The sequence below is a fragment of the Miscanthus floridulus genome, chromosome 5 (assembly GCF_019320115.1).
Source record: "Miscanthus floridulus cultivar M001 chromosome 5, ASM1932011v1, whole genome shotgun sequence".
In the NCBI taxonomy this organism is placed as follows: domain Eukaryota; kingdom Viridiplantae; phylum Streptophyta; class Magnoliopsida; order Poales; family Poaceae; genus Miscanthus; species Miscanthus floridulus.
In genome coordinates this window covers 104,537,131-104,561,585 of record NC_089584.1, presented here as the reverse complement: position 1 = coordinate 104,561,585, position 24,455 = coordinate 104,537,131, and the positions used below count along the sequence as shown (strand labels likewise).

Genomic DNA, 24,455 nt, shown 5'->3' with positions numbered 1-24,455 from the left:
CTTCACCTAGAAAGTTACTCATGAAACTTAGTTTTACTAGTGAAGTTGAGCTATGTCAAACATGACTGTAATATTATAGGAACCTAAATGTTTCTGGAACAGGAACGCGATTGTTCGTGGAACGAGAAACGTTTCTCTGGTCCACGTTCGTTCCGGCTGCTTAAGGCTCGGCAAACTGCAGTAGTAGCTTCCCCGTTGCCCGTTGTGCTCACTGCCATCTCGATCGCAAGAGGGAGAAAGACGAGCGCTTCGAGCACAATGATCGCGCCGCCCAGCGCTGTTCCATGTTTCTCCGTGCTGTTTCTCCTCGTGGTTTCATCATGCTCGGGCGACGACGTCGACTTCATCTACCAAGGTTTCCAGAGCGCGAACCTGACCCTGGACGGCTCCGCGTCTGTGCTGCACGGGGGCGCGCTCCAGCTCACCAACGACAGCAACCGCCTCGTCGGCCACGCGTTCCACGGCTCTCCTGTGCGCTTCCTCGATCCACCGTCGTCGTTCAGCACGGCCTTCGTCCTCGACATCGTCACCGTCGGGAGCGGCGGCGGCCACGGCCTGGCCTTCGTGGTGGCCCCGTCCACCGTGCTTCCCGGAGCGGCCCCCGAGGTCTACCTCGGCGTCCTCGGGCCGACCACCAACGGCAACCCCGCCAACCATGTCTTCGCCGTGGAGTTCGACACCGTGCTGGACCTGGAGATGAACGACACCAACGGCAACCACGTCGGCGTCGACGTCAACAGCCTCGTCTCCAACGTGTCGGAGCCTGTCGCGTACTACGCCGGCGACGGCGATGCCGGCGGAAACACCAAGGCCGTGCCCGTGACGCTGGAGAGCGCGCAGCCAATCCAGGCGTGGATAGACTACGACGGCGGCAGCGGCGTCCTCAACGTGACCGTGGCCCCGGTGTCCGTGACAGACCGACCTCGCCGGCCGCTGATTTCGACAAAACTCGACCTGCGACCGATCTTCAGGGAGGATATGTACGTCGGCTTCTCCTCGGCGACCGGGAAGCTGGCGAGCTCGCACTACATCTTGGCGTGGAGCTTCCGGACCAACGGGCTCGCGCAATCCATCAATCTCCGGCGGCTGCCCAAAGTTCCGAAGACGAGCACGGCGCTTTCCAAGCTCGTCATCATCAAGTTCGCCGCCGTGGCATGTGCGGGGACACTCGCTCTGATCGCCGCGGCCATGGTCATCGTGCTCTGGCTTCGGAAGAGGGCGAAGCTCGCTGACACACTGGAGGACTGGGAGCTGGAGCACCCTCACAGGTTCCCGTACAAGGACCTCTACAAAGCCACCAAGGGGTTTAAGGAAAGCGAGCTCCTTGGCGCGGGCGGTTTTGGCCAGGTGTACAAAGGAGTGCTCCGGCAGCGCTCTGGCGGCGACGAGGGTAGCGATCAAGCGGATCTCCGCCGGCACGAGGCAAGGGATGAAGGAGTTCGTCGCCGAGGTCGCGAGCCTCGGGCGCATGGGCCACCGCAACCTGGTCGAGCTGCGCGGGTGGTGTAAGCACGGCCAGGACCTGCTCCTCGTCTACGAGTTCATGCCCAACGGCAGCCTCGACGCGCACCTGTTCGGCACGGACCGGAAGGCGCAGCTGCTGGCGTGGGCGCAGCGATTCGCCGTCCTCAGGGGCGTCGCCCGCGGCCTGCTGTACCTGCACGAGGAGTGGGAGCACGTGGTCGTGCACCGCGACGTCAAGGCCAACAACGTGCTGCTCGGCGCCGACATGAGCGCGCGGCTCGGCGACTTCGGCCTCGCGCGCCTCTACGAGCACGGCGCGAACCCGGCAACGACGCGCGTGGCGGGCACCCTCGGGTACATGGCCCCCGAGCTCACGGTGATCAGCCGTGCCACGACGGCCACCGATGTCTTCTCCTTCGGCGCCCTGCTGCTTGAGGTCGCGTGCGGGCGCCGGCCGGTGGAGCCGCCGAGCGAGGCGACGGACGACTCGGACGTGATCCTGGTGAGGTGGGTCCGCGACTGCGGGCTCGACGGCGACCTGCTCCGAGCTGTGGACCCGAGGCTGGAGGGACGCTACGACGAAGGGGAGGCGAAGCTGGTGCTGTGGCTTGGCCTGATGTGCAGCCAGGCTCGCCCGGAGGCGAGGCCCAGCATGCGGCAGGTTTGCCGGTATCTGAGCGGCGAGGAGGCATTGCGGGAGGATGCGGTGCTCGTTTTCACCGGCGCCGACTCGGTCGAGTTCATCGGGTCGTCGCTCTCCATAACGTGGTCCTCCTCCGGCGGTACCATGTCGGCCGGCTCTCTGCATGGTGGTCGGTGAACTACTACTATCGTATAGAAAGCTGTTAAGGTGCACACACATCGTGATGGGCGTTCGGTTCTCGGTTCGGTTTGATTCCCTCGGTTATGGATGAAATTTGGTTCCTAGAAAACGGAAACCGATCGGTTAAAAAAAATTTAGAAACCGAGCATTTCGGTTCTCGGTTATTTCGGTTCAAACTGAACTAACCGAATTTTTTCAAAAGACATTAAGACAACAATAAATATACGTGTTCAAAGGCAAATTTATGCAACACTATATTCATTTTTAATAATAACAATGTATAAGAAAACGATAGCAATATAGTAACACAAATATATAGTAGTTCAAATATAAAACACTACACATAAACCAAACATAATCCTATAAAATATAAGTAAGTGAAGTATAATTCATGTAATTCAGTTCTTTCGGTTAATTCGGTTAACCGAGAGTAGAAACCGAATTTTCTTCGGTTATTTTGGTTCCTCAATATCAGGAACCGAGTAAGAAACCGGTTCTTTCAGTTTGGTACTGTAGCACGGAGCCGGAGAAGCTCGAAATCATGGCTTCACCGGCTCCGGCTCTCCCCAGTTCATTTTCTGCCTCGATTTCCGAAACGGCTCCTGCTACAGTATCGCTAAGCGTGCCATATGTGCAACAGTCATGGCAAAAGAAAAGTTCGGGAGATAACAGTAACCAAAAAAAGAAAGAAACCTCCAGGTTAATGCAAAGAGTGGTGGTATTTTAGGCTTATGCCCAATGCTTCAGGAAGAGAGGCTTCAGCTTGAGGCGTGCCAGAGAGATAACAGTAACCAAAAAAGAAAGAAACCTCTAGGTTAAGGCCCTGTTCGCTTTGCTAAAAAGCCATGGCTGAAAATACTGTTCGCTAATTTGTTGTGAGAAAAAAACGATGTTCGTTCGCTGAAATAGTACGGCTCATAAGACAATGGAACAGAGCCAATGCAAAGATTGGTGGTATTTTAGGCTTCCCAGTGCTTCAGGAAGAGAGGCTTCAGCTTTCTCAACACCCTATACTATCATAATCACTTGAAGACCAATTATCTTAGCTAAAGCAAACTGCATACCAAGTAAATAACAAATCTAACGTGCAGTCTAATCCTACAGGCTAAATTGGATAGGCTACAACAAATCACTAGTTCACTACAGAATAAACTTCTGACAATCTCCTGCAAAGCAGGCAAATGTTCATCGGGACATTAGGATTTTGGTATTCGACGATGGTCTCGGAATAGCATGTACATCTAGCAGTCAGAAGTATTCTGTTACAAAAAGGTAGTTAACAGCACGGTGAACTGCTAGTACTAATCTACTATGGATTAAGACCCTGATTCTCTTGTGACTGTTTAATAAAGCAACAGACCAGATAATAATACTGCACTAAATTCAACCTGTTAGTTCAAATCTTGGCAATATGGATGGCAAAGGTTCAGTAATCAGTGGAAACTACACCAAATTAGCACAATCCTGTTTGGGTCATTCCAAACGATTATCCTTTCAAACACTTAGACTATGATTTATTATTCGTATTACATGATATAGATAAAGCACAAGGAATAGCTCTATCCACTTCGATCTACAATCAGAAGAGCCTCCAGACCTAGTACTACAGTCAGGTATGGATATTTGCATGGCTGTGGCTATGGTGGGCGGGGTCGCAGCCGTGGCAATGGTGGCAGAAGTTATGGCTACTGGAACTGCTATTACTGTTGTGTTCATGTACACAAGTTTGGCTCCAACACTTTCTGTCCCCGTAGAGTACTGACTACTGAGTATACATAGAACTATCAATAGTTGTCAAAGAAAGAGTGCATCGATATTTTCCGCCACTAGATAGGAACTGATACCGAATGAGTGTGCAGTATTCACAGTTTTTTGAGCTCGCTACTCTATGGCATTGGATAAGGTCGATTTGTGTTAACCACTTGCCCTAAAACATGACATCGGGTATTATGAAACAGTAAGGTTGTGTAAATGGCTTATGCTCCCTCTGTGAAATAGACTAATTTTCCACGATGATGTCTCGATTGGATTTAGTCATAACTTCAAGGCATTATCGGAGTGGATCCGTCTCAACTCTGAACCACGACTTCAGCAAGAAGGAAAAACTGAACCATAACAGATATGCTACAGTCATGGCAGAAGAGAGGTCACAACAACAATCAGAAAGGAAAGAAACCTCCAGAGTAATGTATAGAGTGATGTGTGAGATCAGGTCAAAGGAAGAAGAAGAGGCTTCAGCTTTCTCAACACACTATATTATCATAATCACTCAAAGGTCGATTCCATTAGCAAAAGCAAATTGCATAGGGAGTAAATCTAACGCTCAGTCCAATGCAGTGGACTAAATGGAAAGGCTCCACTATATTATCATAATCACTCAAAGGCCAATTCTGTTAACTAAAGCAAATTGCACAGGGAGTAAATCTAACACAGTCAAATGCTCTGGATTAAATGGAAAGGTTCCACTATACTATCATAATCACTCAAAGGCCAATTCCATTAACTAAAGCATATTGCACAGGGAGTAAATCTAACACCCAGTCCAATGCTATGGACTAAATGGAAAAACTCCAGCAGATCACTACAGAATTGGCTTCTAAGACGATCCAGCAAAGCAAGAAAAGGTCATTAGGACCACTAGGATTTTTGTTATTTGGCTATGATAGCATGTACAACTAACAGTCAGAAATATTTCATTACAAAAATATCAGGTACGTTTTGAGCTATGATGGATTTAGACCGTAATTAGTTTGTGATTCCTGAAAGCAGCAAAACAGATAATGATACTGCATGTTAAATTCCATCTTTTAGTTCAAGTATTGGCAGTATGGATCGCCTAAGGTCAATGAAAACTATACAGAAGAGAACACCAAGTTGGAAAACAGCACAATCCTGTGTGGGTCATTCCAAACGATTTTTTATTCAAACATGTAGACCATAATTTATTATTCATATTACATGATACAGATAAAGTACAAGGAATAGCTCTATCCACTTCAACCTACACTCAAAAGAGCCTCCAGACCTAGTACTACAAGGTATTAGGTATAGATCTTTGCGCCATATCATGTTCACCAACCATTGATGAAAAAGATCAGGAACAGAATTCCAAAACAAAAGAGCAGTTTGGAGGGTTAATTGAACATAAAACTTTATATCTTACCATTGAGATTTTTCTGGAGTACATCCATCACAGAACCAAAGTCAGCCTTCACACTGATTGGTGGATTAGCATACTGGCAAACCATGTCCTTGATGTTTTTGTCATGGTAGTCGATCTTTGACTGAGTGAACTTCAGCCCATGAGCCGTGCTAACAACCACAGTGCAGTCATTAGGCCCAATTATACGCTGATCCCGGAGCTTAAACAAAGCAGCAAGTGCAACCCCAGTATGTGGGCAAGCAAACATCCCAGTGCGGTCAGCAAGAGCCGTCGCATCCATTAGCTCCTCCTCTGTAGCCTCCTCCACAATACCATTAGTAGCCTTCAGCGCGACCACCGCACGGTCAACAGATACAGGATCACCAATCTGTATAGCAGATGCATATGTAGTTTCAGCAACCTGTGGCTGAAACTCAGTCCAGCCTGATTTGTAGTACCGGTACAATGGATTTGCATTTGCAGCCTGTGCACAGACAAGCCGTGGGACACGGTCAACAAGGCCAAGAACGCGGCACATCTCAAACCCCTTGTAGAATGCATAGATATTCCCAAGATTGCCTCCTGGAACAATGACCCAATCCGGCACCTGCCAATTGAACTGCTGCAATATCTCGATGGCCGCTGTCTTCTGCCCCTCAAGGCGAAGTGAGTTGAGCGAATTGGCAAGGTAGATTGGCAGCTCTGCAGTGACCTCGCGAATGAGTCGCATGCAGCCATCAAAATCAGTGTCCAGAGAGAGCACGGTGGCGCCGTTGGCGATTGGCTGGATGAGCTGCTGCAACGAGATGCGGTCCGCTGGCAGGAACACGATGGCGGGGATCCCCGCGGCCGCGCAGTAGGCCGAGAGCGCCGCGGAGGTGTCTCCCGTGGACGCACAGCCAACACCGTTGATGGGGCGCGAGAGCGGTGCGCGGCGGAGGCGGTTCACCTGACTGACGAGCACGGTCATGCCGAGGTCCTTGAAGGAGCCGGTGTGGGAGATGCCACAGTGCTTGACCCAGAGGTCGTTCATCCCGCCGAGGTGCTCGCGGCCGAGGCGCTCCGCCCAGAAGAGGTTCGAGTTGCCCTCGAAGAGGGAGACGATGTGGTCGGAGTCGATCTCGGGGAGCACGAACTCCTTCTTGGACCAGACGCCCGAGCCGTAGGGCCACGCGGTGCGGCCGACGCGGGAGTCGAAGAGGTCGCGCCAGTAGGAGCCCGGGTAGCGCGCCAGCGCCTCCATGTCGTGGCGCACGTCGAGGAGGCCCCCCGAGCTGGAGCGGTAGACGACCTCGTCCAGCGAGTAGCGCTCGTCGGGGTCGCCGCCGGGCGCCGGCGGGAAGGGCTCGTACCACGCCGAGAAGCCCTGCGCCGGGCCGCGGAGCCGCGCCGCCTCCTCGCGGATGTTCTCATCCGCTGGGCGGCGGTGCTTCGTGGCCGTCGTGTCGGAGGAGGCGCAGCGCGCGCGGCTCGGGCTGGCGCGGGGAGGCAGGTGGAGGTGCGAGCCGGCGGCGGGCGCCCGGACGGATGGTTGGCGGGAGTGGGAGAAGAGGAGGGAGAGGGTGGAGGCCGCGGTGGAGGTCGCCATGGTGCGGTGAGGCTTTGGCGGCGAGATTGCAGAGGGTGGGGAAGGGGGGCGAGATTAGGGGGGAGCGGACGCTGGTGACGTGGACGAGGGTTTAGGCTTTTTGGAGAGGAGGGAGACGGAAGTCGTGTCGGTCGGCGAGGGCCGATGCGTTCGGCCCGGTTCCCGTTTATGTTCCGCTGGTGGTTCGCCGAGCTGCTATGATACGCTCTCCGTCACGAGAATCACGCGCTGAGCTGAACGCACGTCGTGTCACGCTGGAGGTTGAGCCTCTAGGCCCAGTGCTCCACGCTTCAAATGCTCTAGGGGCGAACCATCCTAACCACACAGATGAGCAAGCAACACGATACCTATTTTAGCGAGCAATTACCTTATTTTCGCGTGCTTTTCAAGGAGTAAGCTTGTTCGCTTGTTAGTTTTAGCCAGCCAAAACCAGCCAGCCAACAATGTTTTTCTCTCACAATAAACCAGCTCTAACCAGCCCAAACCCGTCCAAAAACCGACCAGCGAACAGGACGATAGCCTATCCTTTATGGAAAGCATCATCTATCGCATGTTGAGAACGTGGAGAATCGCTGCCCATGGATTTTGGATGCGGATTTTGCATGGGCCCGCTGAACCATCGATACCACCACAAAGGTTCACACCGGAGGATGTGATAAAAACATCGGCGGCTCCCTTCATATGGATGCAGGATGGAAGTATCACGTGCTCTAAAGGGAAGGAGGCTGCCGCCAACTGTTGCGAACCCAGCACGAGCAAAAATGCAATACTGCTGAAGAGAGTAGACAATATACAAGGAACATTGATGGATCAAAGAGAGTACGTAGAAGCTGAAACTAAGGCGCTAAACGGAGTGTCGATTTTTCAAAATTTCGAAGTTGCACGCAACATATGATGATATGAAATCAAGAAGGTAGTATATAATACAGAAGAATGTTATGGGATCATGGATTCGCAGTTACTTAGATTGTTCATATCACAGTATGCTCCAATTAAACACTTCAGCTGTCAGAATTTTCTTGCAGGGAAGATGGCTAACATGCAAATGATGAATCAGGTGAAGCTGACTGCAGTGTGACTTGCTGCAGTTCCAATCTCGACTCTCTTTGGCATGGGAATTAAGGACATGTTTGGATCCCCTCTTCTAAACTTTAGAGCTCTAAAAACTTTAGAGCTCTAAAAACTTTAGAGCACTTTAGCTCACCTTTTAGGTTTAAAGCTCTAATGTGAGGTGGGCTAAAGTTTAGAGCTCACTTTAGACCATATGTTTGGAGCTTTAGCTCTAAAGTTTAGATGAGCGAATCCAAACAGGCCCTAAGTCGAACACTGCAGTTTATGGGGCCCATCATCTATTTAGCATTTCGGATGACTGTGCAGTGTTCACGTAAGTTGCGCTCTTGTTGAATCCTTCGAGCACCATTATTCGCACTGCCTCCAAGCCCCTATGCAACGCAAAATCAAGCTGCACAAAGAGATCGCTTCCGTTACTTTTCCTTGCCTCCCCATGGCCCATGGATAAAATAGAAACACCCAATTATGTGTTTGCTAAATTGGCTGAACCAAAATATCTTAGGTACAGATAATAGTGAAAACCTCTTCTTGCTCTTTCTTGTTAAAAGGCCGGAGAACAAAATTTGCAGGATCCATCTTCCCGGGTGGTCGTCCAATGCCTGCAGCAGGAATATTCATTCTGGGCAACTGAAGAGAAAAGGAGTGAGAAAGGGCATACCAATTCTTAGGCGTGGAAAATCGTGGCTTTGTTTCAAATGATTGACGATGCTTCTCATCCTGCAAATAGTGGCCAAATGGTAAGTACAGAAACAAGCTCTTCTCCAAACAATAACAGTGATGGGAAGGTCACAAAGTCCGTGCAACCACTATGTCCAAATTTACACATTGATATAGAACCTATACGAAATTATGAATAAAAAGAGCATGGACTATTTCCTTATAGGAATTTAAAAGAGGGAGTAATAAAACTACAAATGAAGTTGTTACCAAAGTTTTAATGCTGGCCTGCTGCATTTTGTAACAGGTAGGCACTTTATAATCAAGTTTCTAAACATCAATGTACAGTTGCTACTGTGTGTTGACGGACAACACAAATCAATGAATCATATGATCAAATATCCTTCTCTTGGATGAACTTGAGACTATGGAACAATTATCTGTCTCCAAAAGTATGTGGTCTTCATCAGAATTTGTATTAGAAAGAACACTGAAATAATGACTAATAAGCTATACATGGAACAGATATCAGAAAGTAGATGAGAAATGGAGTACCCATTATGTCCGCCATGCCCACCCTTTGGCAGCAGGCGCAGTTTTGCAAAGGGTAAATCCAGATCATCATACATCTGCAGAGAAGAAAAGAATGTGGACTAGTTAATAGTGATTTTGCAAGGTGACAATGACATTTATAGTGATATGAAATGCAGCTAGTGAAGAGTAAATATTTACCACAACGACTTGATTAAGTGGTATTTTGAAATATGAAACCATCTGCCCAACCTATACATAACTCAATATGTGTAAAAAAAAAAGATACAAAAAAGGAATAATACTACAATAGCATTCAATGTTTCATTGGAATCATTGTACTTACAGACTCACCGCTTGCATTCATAAAGGTTTGTGGCTTGGCAAGCATAATAGGTGCATCACCGATGCGACCTGGATAATAATGAATTAGTTTTAGTGAAGAATGCTTTCAAGCATGCATGGAATTACAAAGAAGTAATAATGCATCTACTTTATGTTCAATATTCAGTTATAGACATGGCCATCCCTGCAGGAGTGCGACCTGTGCGACGGCACAGGGCCTCTGTTTTCCAGGGCCCCGAACTCCAAAGTTGCAGCACATCAAACCTATTAATCTTATCAAAATTTCTAGTAAGTAGCCAAGTAAGCCAAATCCCCAAGCGGAAGCATCGTTTCCAACCCCGCAGCACTAGTTCGACTTTCATCTTTGACTTTTATTCTCCCAATCTTGATCAGCGTCTGGCGTCTCAGTGTGGGTGATTAGGCTATACGTGTCAGCGTGAAGCTATGTCGCCGTCTGTTGTGAGGCCATGGGCGGTGGATATCAGGAGTAGGACATGCTGCTCATGGCCTGGTGCTGGTCCACTTTACTTGACCTGCTGAGCAAAGGGCAGCAAGTGCTGCGCTGGACTGCTGGTTGCATCTTCCTTCGGCAAGCTAACAACATAATTTTCTTTTCTTTTCTTCAATTGTACTCAGTCTTTTGTATGAACTAGTGAACTAGTACTGGCTTGTTTGTTGTCTGATGTATATATAACACATATTCCTTAATTTTGTTTTTTCTATCTTACATATTCATGTGTAAGAACTTGTCGAGACGTCGAGTGTTTTAAGATCGAAACCCTTTCTTCTGAAAATCAGTCTAGAAAAATATGAATCGAATTACTAAAAACATAAAAAACAGAAAACTTAATATTAGAAGGGAGCTATGGAAAGGTCATGCAACCAAGAGTTAATTCTGTATAATTCTTGATCGTTGCAATGTAATACAGTATTTTATTATTCTACTTTGCTAAGTTGCTAGGGCCTATTTTAGAATTTAGCATGCCAGGACATCCCTGGTTATAAGAGTATCCGAAGGCCACATGTAGATTGCTGTAAAAACTCTTTCAGGTTGCGACAGATTTAATTGCGAAAGGAAGTGAGAAAAGAATTGGAACACAGTTTAGCTCTTGAAAGCATTCTATCAAGATTAACATTACAAACTTCAACACATATAATAATACTTCATGTAAAGAAAAATACTTTGGTGTGATTGTTACCTTTTCCAACCATTGCCTTGAACTGCATACTGCTCAGAGATATACCCTCAGCTTCTGCTATAACATCGATCATCTCGAATCCAACCTGAGAATAATTAGACATGATCTCAAATTCTCAACTCCGTACAAAGATTATCCATTGGAGTTTCTATTTTCTAATTATACCAGTACACAATAAAGTCCTCTGCGCACAAGAGAAAATCTGCTCTCTGACTACGAATCATACATTTCAGTGTTTCTTTTTTAGCGTTTCTATCTCATTCTGTAACAAGAAACCAAGTCGACGAAACAAGTTTCAAATTTGCATATACCCTTTGTTTACATCCTTAATACCTATTCAACATTTGTATTCAAAAGTTTAAGACTCCAAAATTTTGGAGTTCCCACCGTGGAAAACGGCAGCTTTCACGACGAACAGGGTAGGTAAGGCGCTTACGTTGTGGCGAGTTCCCTGGTACACCTTTCCGGGGTTACCCAGCCCGACGAAGAGCCACGGCTTCCGCGCGCCGCCGTCGCCTGTACCTGCGGCTGATGATGGAGCTGCTCGACAGGCGAAGGAGGACGCTGGGACGCATCTTGTCCTTGCGCGGGGGTGTGAGAAAAGAGGAGATGGAAGGCGGGACGCCGAGGCGCCAGAGAGCAGCCGCATCGCCGTCGCTGCCGCCGCCGCCGCCGTAGCGCCGCTGGTAGGAGATGAACCTTTGGGAGGCTTGGGATGGGCTGGGATTGTCACACTGGGCTTCATAGCTTAGGGCTTTAGGCCAAGTTTGGCCGACAGCCCAGCTATCAATTTTTTGTTATTAATTAATTTTGAATTTAGCAAAAATATATGTATAGGTTTTGAAAACTTTGCAAACAAGGCTGTATATCTAAACATTATAAAATATCCAAATAGTTTTTAATAAAATCATAATAAATTATGAATTTTTACTATTAAATTTTATCTTTATACGGATCTACTATCTACTGTATGTCTGTACCTATCATATTTTCCTGCAATCTCATAGAGCCACGTCACCAGGTCCTCTCTCTCCTCTACTGCTCTACGGTCGCACTCAGAAGGGAGACCGAGAGATTCCCACTCTCAATTAACACATCAGGCAACCACTTACCACTCCCACTACCTGCAATTGAATTGATGCAATCAGAAACTGCCAGGCAACCAAGAGGCCGATAGATGGTATTATTTATATTCTTTCCCTCATGTATCTGATGGCCGCAAACTTGCATTGCATCTCGCATGGCCTGAGCGCGGCCCGACATTCATCTTCCCTTCCCAAGCTTTCTCCAGTGGTGGGTGCATCCAGGCTATGGCGTACTCGAAGTAGCTGGGCCGGTGGATTCCTGGCTTCCTGCAGCAACGGATGCGGCAATGGAAGGCTGTGGCGGTGGTGAGGACGAGATGAGCGATTTATTGTTGTTTTCTTCTTTTCTTGTCCTATGCCGAAGCCGAACTATTTGTTGCTGGTCTGCGGTAGAAGATGGGGATGAAGAAGGTCACGGGCTTGCTCCGCGCGCAGTTCCTGGGATAAGGCCTGTGACGGTGGCCCACCGACGGAGCTAACGGATGAACACATGTGTATCTCTGCGTTTCCTAATAATCAGATACTCCCAGCGCTCCACGACTAGCGGCAGTGCCATTCGTCCATCCGGAGGCATCAGGTAAGTCTTCATGCCGGTCCTCCCCCATGGAATTCTACAGTTCGTCAGACTTCAGACTACAAAGCCACTAGTTAACTTACGACGTTATTATAAGTGCGTGCCATCATGCACAGCTTTCATGCATTGCCAGTTTGCCACCAGCACACCACCACTGGCTTGTCTGTCCCACCCCCAGGCCCCAGCTCTATCGTTTCTCCAGTCTCCACCATGGCTCTCAGTCTCCTCCATCTTGGCTTGTTAATAATGGCCTCATCACTATTCACGCCCACGCCCGTCTCGGCATCCAACACCACGGGCGCCGACCTCTCGGCCCTCCTCGCCTTCAAGGACAGTCTTTCCGACCCTGGCGGCGTTCTCCGCGGCAACTGGACGGCCAGCATGCCCTACTGCGGATGGGTCGGCGTCTCCTGCGGCCACCGCCACAGGCTGCGCGTCACGGCTCTGGTGCTCCCCGGCGTGCAGCTGGCCGGTGCCCTGGCTCCCGAGCTCGGCAACCTGTCTTTCCTCTCCATCCTTAACCTCAGCGACGCCGCGCTCACGGGGCAAATTCCAACCAGTCTCGGGAAGCCTCCTTTCCTTCGACCTCTCCAGCAATTATCTCTCGGGCATCGTCCCGGCCTCGCTCAGCAACCTCACCGCGCTCGAGATCCTCAATCTCGACTCCAACAACCTCACCGGTGAAATCCCACACGAGCTGTGCAATCTGCAGAGCGTTGGGTTTCTTATTCTCAGCAGGAATGACTTGAGCGGGCCGATGGCCCAGGGCTTGTTCAACGGAACGTCTCAGTCTCAGCTGAGCTTCTTCAGCCTTGCATACAACAGCCTGACGGGGAACATTCCTAGCGCCATCGGTATTCTGCCAAACCTTCAGGTCCTCGAGCTGTCGAGGAACCAGCTTTCAGGGCAGATACCGTCCTCACTGTTCAACATGTCCAACCTGCTAAGGCTGTACCTCTCCCAGAACAATCTCTCGGGACCGGTGCCAGACAACCAGAGCTTCAACCTCCCCATGTTGCAAGACGTGTATCTCAGCAAAAACGAGCTCGCCGGCACGGTGCCACCAGGCTTTGGGGCGTGCAAGTACCTGCAGAAGTTAGTTCTGTCATACAACAGCTTCACCGGTGGAATACTGCTGTGGTTGTCAACCTTGCCGGAGTTGACGACGATATCCCTAGGCGGTAACGACCTTTCTGGCTAGATCCCCGCCGTCTTGAGCAACATTACCGGCCTCACCGTACTAGACTTCACCACGAGTAAGCTGCATGGGGAGATCCCACCGGAGCTGGGCCGGTTGGCGCAGCTGCAGTGGCTCAACCTCGAAATGAACAACTTGACAGGTACCATTCCGGCCTCCATCAAGAACATGTCTATGCTCTCCATCCTTGGCATATCCTACAACTCCCTGACTGGACCTGTGCCACGAAAAATATTTGGGGAATCTCTTACCGACCTCTACATCGATGAGAATAAGCTCAGTAGAGACGTCGGTTTCATGGCCGACTTGTCAGGTTGCAAGAGCCTCAAATACATCGTCATGAACAATAATTACTTCACCGGTAGCTTCCCCAGCTCTATGATTGCGAACCTCCCCTCCCTTGAGATCTTTCGAGCATTTGAGAACCAAATAACTGGACACATCCCTAATATCCCGGCATATCAGAGCAGCATCTCGTTCATTGATCTTCGTGACAACCGATTAAGCGGGGAGATTCCACAATCAATCACGGAAATGAAGAATCTTAGAGGTCTTGACTTGTCTAGCAATAAGTTGTCTGGGATTATCCCCGTACATATCGGCAAATTGACAAAGCTGTTTAGCTTGGGCCTGTCCAACAACAAACTCCACGGCCCTATACCAGATAGCATTGGAAACCTGAGCCAGCTACAACTATTAGGATTATCAAATAACCACTTCACTTCAGCAATACCCCTGGGGCTATGGGGTCTTGAGAATATTGTAAAACTTGATCTGTCTCACAATGCCTTGAGCGGCTCTTTCTCGGAAGGTATTCAAAATCTGAAAGCAATAACTTTTATGGACCTTTCTTCCAACCAACTCCATGGCAAAATACCACTTTCACTGGGAGTGCTCAATACACAGACCTACCTAAATTTATCAAAGAACATGCTCCAAGATCAAATACCAAATGCAATTGGCAACAAGCTAAGTAGCATGGAAACATTGGATCTTTCGTACAACTCCCTGTCTGGTAAAATTCCAAAGTCCTTCGCCGATCTCAGCTATCTCACAAGCCTAAATCTCTCTTTCAATAAACTGTATGGACAAATCCCAGAGGGCGGTGTGTTTTCAAACATCACTCTACAATCATTGGAAGGGAACACTGCACTGTGTGGCCTGCCACACCTTGGGTTCCCACGCTGCCCAAATGATGAGTCCAACCATCGCCATCGATCTGGTGCCATAAAATTTATACTTCCAAGTGTTGTAGCAGCCACTGTAATAGGAGCTTGCTTGTTCATCCTGATCAGAAATCATGTCAACAAGAGGTCAAAGAAGATGCCAGTCGCTAGCGAGGAGGCAAACAACTACGTGACAGTCTCCTACTTTGAGCTTGCCCGTGCCACAGATAACTTCGACAATGATAACCTGCTAGGAACTGGAAGCTTTGGCAAAGTATTCAGAGGCATAATGGATGATGGGCAAATTGTCGCGACGAAAGTCCTGAACATGAAACTGGAAAGAGCCACTATGAGCTTTGATGTTGAGTGCCGTGCACTTCGTATGGCTCGACACCGAAACTTGGTTAGGATACTCACCACCTGCTCCAATCTGGACTTCAAGGCACTAGTGCTCCCATACATGCCAAATGGGAGCCTAGATGAATGGCTGTTCCCTAGTAACCGTCGTGGGCTAGGATTGTCCCAGAGGATGAGCATCATGTTAGATGTGGCTCTGGCACTGGCTTACCTTCACCATGAGCACTGGGAGGTGTTAGACACAACAGTGCCTCTAAACCATAGATCAGGGGCAGGCATTTCTCTTAGATGTGAAAACTGTTGATGTACCTTGGTCTAGGTCACCATTCTGTCCATGGCGCCACAGCGGCTTGGACGACGGTGACACGGCAGCTCGGTGCAGTGGTCTAGCGTAGTGGAGTCGAGGTCCAGTGGCGACGACGGAGTCAGTGGGGCTTCCCGTCGCTGGCAGCACTACTGTAGATCGGATTAGGTTTTCTGTTGGTGAATCACGGCGGCTCAGACCAACCTCGTAGTTAGAGCTGTGATCCCCACCTCTCTTTTATATATACTGTGCGACAGGGGCCCACCAACCATATTAGGGTGGGCGCCCCCGATCAGGGCGCAGAGACAAGGGCCCAATAGGTCGTTGGGCCTATTGGTGGAGATCTACCATCTTTCAATTTCATATCATTTACTTTTGTTCATTCCATTATAGATTAGCGTATAGAGCATGTTTTATCGTCACGGTCAATTGCCGATAGATTTAACATCTACAACACACCACCCTATTTTAAAATAGATACTGAACTTTGGGCTTTCTTTTGTTCAGGAATTATATGCTTTTTCTTAAACCCATGCTAGCTATATGTTCTCTGAATACGTTGGATGGTAAGCCTTTTGTAAGCGGATCCACGAGCATTTTTTCGATACTTATATGCTCAAGACTTATGACATGATCCCGGACTTTATCTTTCACAACAATATACTTTATGTCAATATGTTTGGCAGCACCACTTGACTTATTGTTGTGAGCATATTGTACTGCCGAATTATTATCACAGTATTACTTAAGTGGTCTATAGATGTCGTCAACCACCTTCAAACCGGGTATGAACTTCTTTAGCCAGTTCACCTGCCCCGTTGCCTCATAACACGCTACAAACCGTCATACATTGTGAACGATGTAGTGACGGGTTGCTTTGAGTTTTTCCATGAAATAGCTCCCCTTGCGAGAGTGAATACATATCCAGAAGTGGATTTTCTATCATCTCCCGTATAATCAGAATCTAAATATCCCACTATATGAAGTGAATCAGATCTTCTATACGTCATCATGAGGCCTTTCGTTCCTTACAAATAACGTAAGACTTTCTTTTCTAATTTACAGTGTTCTGTTCCAGGATTGCTCTGGAATCTGCCAAGTAACCCGGTAACAAATGCCAAGTCAGGGCGCGTACATGCTTGAGCATATTGCAAACTTTCGACAGTTGAAGCATATAGAACCACTTTCATTTGATCGATCTCATATCGGTTCCTGGGGCATTGAAAATCCCCATATCTGTTGCCCTTGACTATAGGAGCAGGTGAGGGACTACATTTGTGCATACTGAATTTCGTCCTAATACCCCTTTACTTCTATCTTGGTGAATCTCGATCCCTAGAACGAACGAAGCTTCACCAAGATCTTTCATATCAAATTTTGAGGACAAAAACTTCTTTGTCTCCAGCAGTAGATTGACATCGCTACTAGCAAGTAAGATATCATCCACATACAGGACAGGGAAGATAAACTTCCCATTCTTAAACTTTGCATAGACACAACTGTCCTCAACATTTTCTTTAAAACCCAAAATTCCTTATTGACTGATCAAACTTCAAGTACCACGGTCTTGAAGCTTGTTTTAATCCATAAATGGATTTTTTAGGCTGCATCCCATTTGTTCTTTTCCTTCCATGACAAAACCTTTCGGTTGTGCCATGTAAATATTTTACTCCAAGTCTCCATTGAGAAATGCTATCTTTACATCCTTCTAATTCTAAATCGTAATATGCCTCTAATGTCATTATGATTCTGAAGGAATCCTTACATGAGATTGGAGAAAATATCTCATTGTAATCAATTCCTTCTCTTTGCGTAAAGCCTTTTGCCACAAGTTGCGCTTTATCTCTCTCTATATTCCCTTGAGAATCAAGGTTTGTTTTGTAGACCTATTTATAGCCTACTGTTTTGACTTCTTTAGGAATTATTTCCAAGTCCTAAACTTTATTGGCATTCATTGATTTCATTTCATCTTCCATGGCCTCAAGTTGCTTTGATGAATGATCACTTCTCATGGCTTCTTCAAATGAGGTGGGATCATCCTCCATTTGAAATTCCTCAGTGTTGTACACTTCATAGTCAGCAGAAATAGCTGTTTTCTAACTATTTGAGACCGTCTAGAGACCTCCATATTTGGCACATCTTCTATTTGAGGCTGTTGTTGCTTCCCCTTATGTGTGGCAATAGGTTCTATAGGATCCTAAAGAACAGGTTCCTCATGGTCATTCATTGTTGACACAGGCGGAATAACAACAGGTGCTGACACCATAGTATCTTGCACTGTCGGTGCAGCGACAGCAGATAGTGAGAAAATTGGCTCATGAATTATTGGAGTGGACACATACACCCGCTTCTCTTCAAGGTCAATTTCTTGAGCTACCATGCTCCCCCTCATCAATTCATCCTCTAGGAAGTCAGCGTGTCTCATTTTCACAAACTTTGTATGTCTCTCTGGACAGTAGAAATAAAAACCTTTTTATTTTTCTAGGTAGCTATTGAAATGGCAACTTACTATTTTGGGATTTAGCTTCCTAATATTTGGGTTAAATACTTTAGCCTCAGCAGGGCTCCCCCACACACGTAAGTGTTTAGTGAGGGTACTCTTCTTATCCACAACTTATACGACGTTTTGGGCACCAATTTACTTGGTACTCTATTGAGAATATGAATGACAGTTTTTAATGCCTCCATCCACAGGCTCATCTGTAAGGTGGAGTAACTTATCATACTGCGCACCATATCTATCAGGGTACGATTGCGTCTTTCAGTTACTCCATTCTGCTGAGGTTCGCCCAGTGTAGAATACTGAGCTACTATGCCATTCTTCTAGGGTATGTCGACCATAGTACTCCCCACGGTTAGACCTAACTATCTTAATCTTTAATATCTTAAATTTATCCAATGCTTATGTTCTTTCTTTGATTGGATAAATGTAGCCATAATAGGAGTAATCATCTGTGAATGTTATGAACGAATCATAACCATCCATACTTTTTATAGGAGACTGACCACAGATGTCTGTGTGAATAATCTGTAAAATTCCTGCATTTTGTTTGGTATCTTTCTTAATTTTCTTTACGTACTTTCCTTTAATGCATTCTCTGCATTATTCTAAATCTGAGAGCTCTAATGGAGGAAGAATATATTATTCTTAACTAGTCTTTCTATTCTCCCTCTCGAAATATGACCTAAACGACAATGCCATAATTTCAACGACGCATCATGAGCTCTCTTATGTCACCATTTCTAGAGTAACTCTCTGTCACCAGCTGCTTTATTAGCTTGGTAGCATATGTCTTTGAAGAGCCAGTGAACTGACTCTTTATTCTATCGAGGTACTCGGTGACCATGTCATACTCTGGGATTGAGACCACAATTACAGGCTCAATCATGTTCTTTATCACAGCCAAACATTTCTTGTTGATAGTGACCCACTTCCTATGCACAAGGGCATAGGACATCTTTTGGGATTCAAAATCCCTCTCTTTAGTTGTCCAAGTAGCATCAGCCTCATTTGTCTCCCTCACTAGTGCCACATGATCAGTGGGACACGGTGAGGTGACTACCCAGTCCATCTTAGCCAAGATGAAAACCAGGTTAAATCTTTTCTTAACATAAAATAACACCATTTGCATGCCTTGATTCCAACGTTGGTCAAAAACAAAACATACAACTGTTCTTATACATTAATTCTACATCATCGTTGGGCAGAAATAGAATTAATGCATAAAATCATTAAAATTATGATATTGTTATTAACAACGTTGGTCAGAAAATAACAACATCATAATCATGTCAAAATCTCTTTTTCTCCAATTAAATATCACATTGGTTCAAAATAACTGGAGAATCAACAATTTCTTTAGCAGCGAAAAACTCTCTTTTTCTCCAATTAAATATCATCTTGGTTCAAAATAACTGGAGAATCAACTATTTCTTTAGCAGCGGAAAATAATTCGATTTAATGAATTTTGCCCACAGGACAAATCTCTTTTTTTTATTTTCTTTAAGCCATTTATTCATTTTCCAGGAAATAAACATTTGCTGAAAAAAGAAAAAAACTGATTCATTTCGTACTGTTCATTCGGCCTAACAACCAAAACTGCTCGGCCCGCTTCCTTTGCGCGACGCCCGGCCGCACCTAGGCCGCAACCTGGGCCTGGGCCGGCAAAGCCGCTCGGTCGCGCGCACCCGCCTGGGCCGCATCGCTGGCCCATTCAATCTCGGCCGCTCGTCTGCATCGGACGGCTACGCGCGCGCATCGGTTGAACAAAACACGACGGGCGCCCTCCCCCGAAACCCTAACGGCCATTCGGCCTCTTTGCTCTCTCTCTCTCTCTCTCTTCGCCGCTCTCTCTTCTCTCCTCACCACAGCGAGGCGAGCGGCGACCAAGCGGACATAGCGAGCGAGCGGGTAGCCATGGCGCCATCGCCGGCCCCCTCGCCGACGTGCGCGCTCCCCAGTGGGTGAGCGCGCCGCCATCGAGCGGCTTGGCCATGGCGCCCCCTTGGCCGAGGCCAGCGAGCAGCGACCTCAGCTCAGCCCTCTTCTCCTCGCACGCCGGCGAGGCAATAGCGCTACGCAGCAGCGAGGTAGGCCACCCCTTCCCCTTCTTCCCCTTCTTCTCTTTTGGAATTAACCCGATTTAGGGATGGGGTCAAAAATTAGGGTTAGGGTTTTGGGATTTACACTGTTCTTCTTCCCCAAAGAGACTCTATGGATTTTAGGGTTCGGCTTTGATTCTTTTCTAGGCCGAATCTCTCTTCTTTTGTTCTCTCCTTCACCCGGTTAGGGTTAGGGTTACGTTAGGGTTCGGTTGAACCTGATTCGGTTTTTTTTCTTTTGATTTTGATTCAAGATCTTTGAGATAAGCCCCTTCCCCTCTTCGCTTTCTTCTCTTTTGGATCTGCTTTCTTGATTTTCTTCTTGGATTCAACCGATTGGGCATTAGGGTTAGGGTTCATTGTTGTTCTTCCCCAAGACTGATTCACGGGTTAGGGTTCGGCTTTGAGATCCTTTCCAAAAACCAACACCATTTCTCTTCTCTGTGTTTCACCCGATTAGGGTTAGGGTTAGGATAACCCTCTTTCTTCTCAGATCCGAATAGGGTCATTTCTTTTCTTGCCGTGGGCCAGCGAAGACGGCGGTGCGACATCTTTTCCCGGGCGATGGCGGTGGTGACCGGCAGTCAGTGACGCCCACCACCCTCCTGTTCTCTTTTCTATTTTCTTTTACCTAGTTAGGGTTAGGGTTTCAATCTGAAATGGATTGAACCCTGTTCTTTCTTTGATTTCTTTTCTATGCCTTACCCCATACTTTAACCTTCGCTCTGATACCATTGTTAGACACAACAGTGCCTCTAAACTATAGATCAGGGGTAGGCTTTTCTCTTAGATGTGAAAACTGTTGATGTACCTTGGTCTAGGTCACCATTCGGTCCATGGCGCCACAGCGGCTTGGACGACGGTGACATGGCAGCTCGGTGCAGTGGTTCCAGCATAGTGGAGTCGAGGTCTAGTGGCGACGGTAGAGTCGGTGGGGCTTCCTGTCGCTGGTAGCACTACTATAGATTGGATTAGGTTTTCTGTTGGTGGATCATGGTGGCTCAAACCAACCTCATAGTTAGAGCCATGATCCCCACCTCTCTATTATATGTGCTGTGCGACAGGGGCCCACCAACCATATTAGGGTTGAGCGCCCCCGATCAGGGCGTAGAGACAAGGGCCCAATAGGCCGGTGGAGATCAACTAATAGGAGGTAGTCCTGCATTGTGACCTCAAGCAAGCAATGTGTTGGTTGATCAAGATATGACGGCTTGCGTAGCCAACTTCGGCATTGCAAGGTTGCTGCTAGGCGATGATACTTCCATAGTTTTGAGGAACATGCATGGAACAATTGGTTATATGGCACCAGGTATGTAACTGTTTGCAACTTGATAGTAACTCATACTATCTCATCACTTGTGCTGCATCACTAACAATGTCTCTGTTTGCTTACTTTGCTATGAACTGGCATAACAGAGTATGCTTCAACCGGTAAAGCGTCAAGGAAGAGTGATGTTTTCAGCTATCGGATAATGCTTCTCGAAGTCATCACTGGGAAGAAGCCCACCAACACCATGTTTAGCGAAGAGCTAAGCCTGAGAGAGTGGGTCAGCCAAGCTGGTCCGTTAAGACTTGCTCATGTCTGGACCATACCATCCTTTTTCTAGACAAGGAGGCAACAAGCAGTGGAGATGTCCAACACGCCGGCTGGTCATCTTGCGAAGGATCTCCCAGCAGGTGGAGCTGCCTACTATAGATATTGGACTTGGGTTTACAGTGCTCATGTGACTTGCCTGAGAAGAGGGTGTCAATGAAGGATGTGGATGCCAAGCTCACAAGGATCAATGAGAGTATACTATCCTCCCAATGATTTGGTCTACAACTGAAGACAACAATGTATCTCTCAAAATTCCTAAACAGTTTGTTAAAAAAAAAGAACAATACTGCAAAGTTAACATTGAAGTTCATACGACCAAATGTTTAGATCAGTCAGGCCCTATTGCGGCGATTCGAGTAGGCAACTGCAAAATGTTACTGAATGCTTTTGCATTTTTAGATGGCCCATATGTAGCTAAGTCGGGAATGGAGTGGATCTTGAGCTCTGCAGATTTGGTGTTCTTCGCTTTATGGGAGTGTTTGGTTCATGTGTTAATAATCTGGCTAGCTAATTAAGTCTGAGGAGCTAAAGTTTGGCTTCAATAATGCAAGAACACTTATTTCATTGTATATAATGGTTAGCTTAGTCTGGCTTCTATGGGCAGTGGCGGAGGGTGAACTAAATTATGGGGGGGGGTTGGCGAATTAAAAAAAACTTGACAACCGTTCACCCTTGGGCTTTTGCAAAGAAAGCAGAGCACTGGCGCCAGAGCATCTCACTCGGTTCCCCGCTGCTTGTAGCCATTCACCCTCGGGCCATTGGCCACAAAATGCGTGGATGTGCGCCACGTCCGCGATCCATGATGCCTGCGCTCGCCTCTAGCTCGCACCTATGCCATGTGATGCCACCACCATGACCCCGCACTGCTGACGCCACCCTGTCCTTGCCTTGACCGCCGATGCCAGAAATTGGGGGCGCTAGTGGGCGCACAACCACCCCACGCTCCCAAAACCCTAGCATAGAGGTCATATCCGCCCTACACGTACCTCCTCTGCTCTTCCCCACTGTTCGGTGCTCGCCATGGCCGTGGCCTCCCTATAAGAGGGCACCCTCGGTGCCCTAGCGCCCCTCCTACACCCCACCGCCACTCTGTGGCAACCCATGAACCACCATAATTCCCTAGAGGAGGAGCAGGAGGGAGGAGAAGGAAGGAAGGGAGGAGCCGAGCCCGCCAGAGATGAGGACGATGACGATCGCCATCTTCCCTGTCGTGGATCGACACGGCGCTGCTACACCTCAACACTGCTTTGACTCACCACTGCACTGCCATCTTAGCTACCCCAAGCCTACGGTGAGCCCCCATCGAACCCCTCTGCTTGCCCTCGTGTTCATGCCATGGCCGCCGACGTGGTCTTCCAATCTGGGCGACCCAAAGGCCTCGCCTTTGGCCGTCACACACACCCACACATGCGCACACATGTACATAGGCCAAGAGCTAGCCTTGCCAAGCCTCGGGTGCTCGAGAATAGTGGTGTGCCCTCGCCATGTACCGCACGGTCACCATGGCCGAGGGCACCCATGGCGCCGCCGTGTTCCGGCCTTACCCCACCGGTAGAGGTAGCGCAATCACCCCAATGAGATTCGCGTTGCCGAGGGACATGACATGCTCTAGATAGATGACGAAGAGAAGCCTCGGGGGCTGCTAGTCGCCTTGCGACGCCGGTGCGGCTGCGCGCTCATGCCACCGCCATGTCATGACCATCTCGACCGACTTTGGCTGCCTCGTAGACGACACCTAGCCGTCGAGCTTCGCCTACCCCGCACACCCCACTGTCTAGTCAGTTGGAGGAAAAGCCCCCACCTTGCCTTGGTCTGTCTAGGCCATGCGCTCATCGGAGTTCCACCATGTGCCCTCGCTGTGGAGCGGACTCCACCGTGCCTGTTGGTCATCACTAACGAGCCCTTTAGCTCTCTGGTGACTCCAATCAAAGGAAAGGAGCCACCTGGGCTCCAATTGAGGTCGTGGCCACCGTGTTGCTGCCCACCTTCACCGCTGTGGCCACCTCGCCTAAATCCCTTAGCGCTGCTCCTGGAGCCCTAGCCATGTCCTCCATGGCACGGGGAAAGCTAATGGAGCTTTCCCCAGAGCCTCACCGTCGCCTAGAGCACCTCACTGCTATCCCCACTCCGTCATGAGCCACCGCATCGCCATGGTCGGCCATGCCGAGCCCCAAGGTACCACCTGTAGCCCCTCGATGCAATCACCATGACCCCACATAGCCGTAGAGCCCCTTATCCATGTGTTGGTTTCCGGCTTTGGCCAATGAGGCAAGGTATGAGAGTGAGTCGTCCTTGTCGCCTAGAGAGTGTGAGATGTGTGTGATGGGATGGGAGAACATGTGGACAAGATGGGTTGAAACTTGATGAATTATTATTAAAACTTGACATACTCGCATAGGAAAACTACAGCCACAAATAGGTCTTTTGATCTATGTAACACCCCGGTGTTATGCCAGCATTTAGGCACTGCAAATCATGCATATCATGCATCATAAAGCATCCTAATCATACATGCCTAATCATGTAAATAACAACTGAAACACTGCTTCGAAACATATGAAACATGTTCGTGAAACGTCAATGTTGCATACACCTGTTTAAGAGTTATTTTGCCCTGATTATGTTTGCTAGGCTAGTAAAACATGTTTGGCTATCATGGTAAATCATCTAGAACTGTTTAGCACAATTTTTGGAGCAAGGTTTGTATTTGAATTATTGCCAAATTTTGCTTTTAAAGATAATTCTCCAAAAT

At 48.0% G+C, this 24,455-nt stretch overlaps 2 protein-coding genes and 2 pseudogenes across 2 annotated transcripts; 2 read left to right on the top strand and 2 right to left on the bottom strand.

Moving 5' to 3' along the window:
• Positions 1 to 236: 236 nt before the first annotated feature.
• LOC136452866 (L-type lectin-domain containing receptor kinase IV.1-like) lies at positions 237 to 2,381 on the top strand (annotated as a pseudogene).
• A 2,803-nt stretch (positions 2,382 to 5,184) lies between these two features.
• Positions 5,185 to 7,069, bottom strand: LOC136452865 (threonine synthase, chloroplastic-like). Its single transcript, XM_066453452.1, has one exon. It carries the CDS (start codon positions 7,015 to 7,017, stop codon positions 5,440 to 5,442), a length of 1,578 nt encoding a protein of 525 aa, XP_066309549.1. The 5' UTR covers positions 7,018 to 7,069; the 3' UTR covers positions 5,185 to 5,439.
• Positions 7,070 to 7,924: 855 nt separating this feature from the next.
• Positions 7,925 to 11,567, bottom strand: LOC136452864 (peptidyl-tRNA hydrolase, mitochondrial-like). The gene is made up of 8 exons (XM_066453451.1): positions 11,257 to 11,567; positions 10,821 to 10,905; positions 9,623 to 9,690; positions 9,478 to 9,528; positions 9,301 to 9,374; positions 8,747 to 8,805; positions 8,611 to 8,687; positions 7,925 to 8,479 (listed from the first exon to the last, which is right to left on the bottom strand). The coding sequence occupies exons 1-8, from the start codon at positions 11,563 to 11,565 to the stop codon at positions 8,363 to 8,365; spliced, it is 840 nt and encodes a 279-aa protein (XP_066309548.1). The 5' UTR covers positions 11,566 to 11,567; the 3' UTR covers positions 7,925 to 8,362.
• Positions 11,568 to 12,639: 1,072 nt separating this feature from the next.
• Positions 12,640 to 21,916, top strand: LOC136452863 (receptor kinase-like protein Xa21; annotated as a pseudogene).
• The last annotated feature ends 2,539 nt before the right edge of the window (positions 21,917 to 24,455 follow it).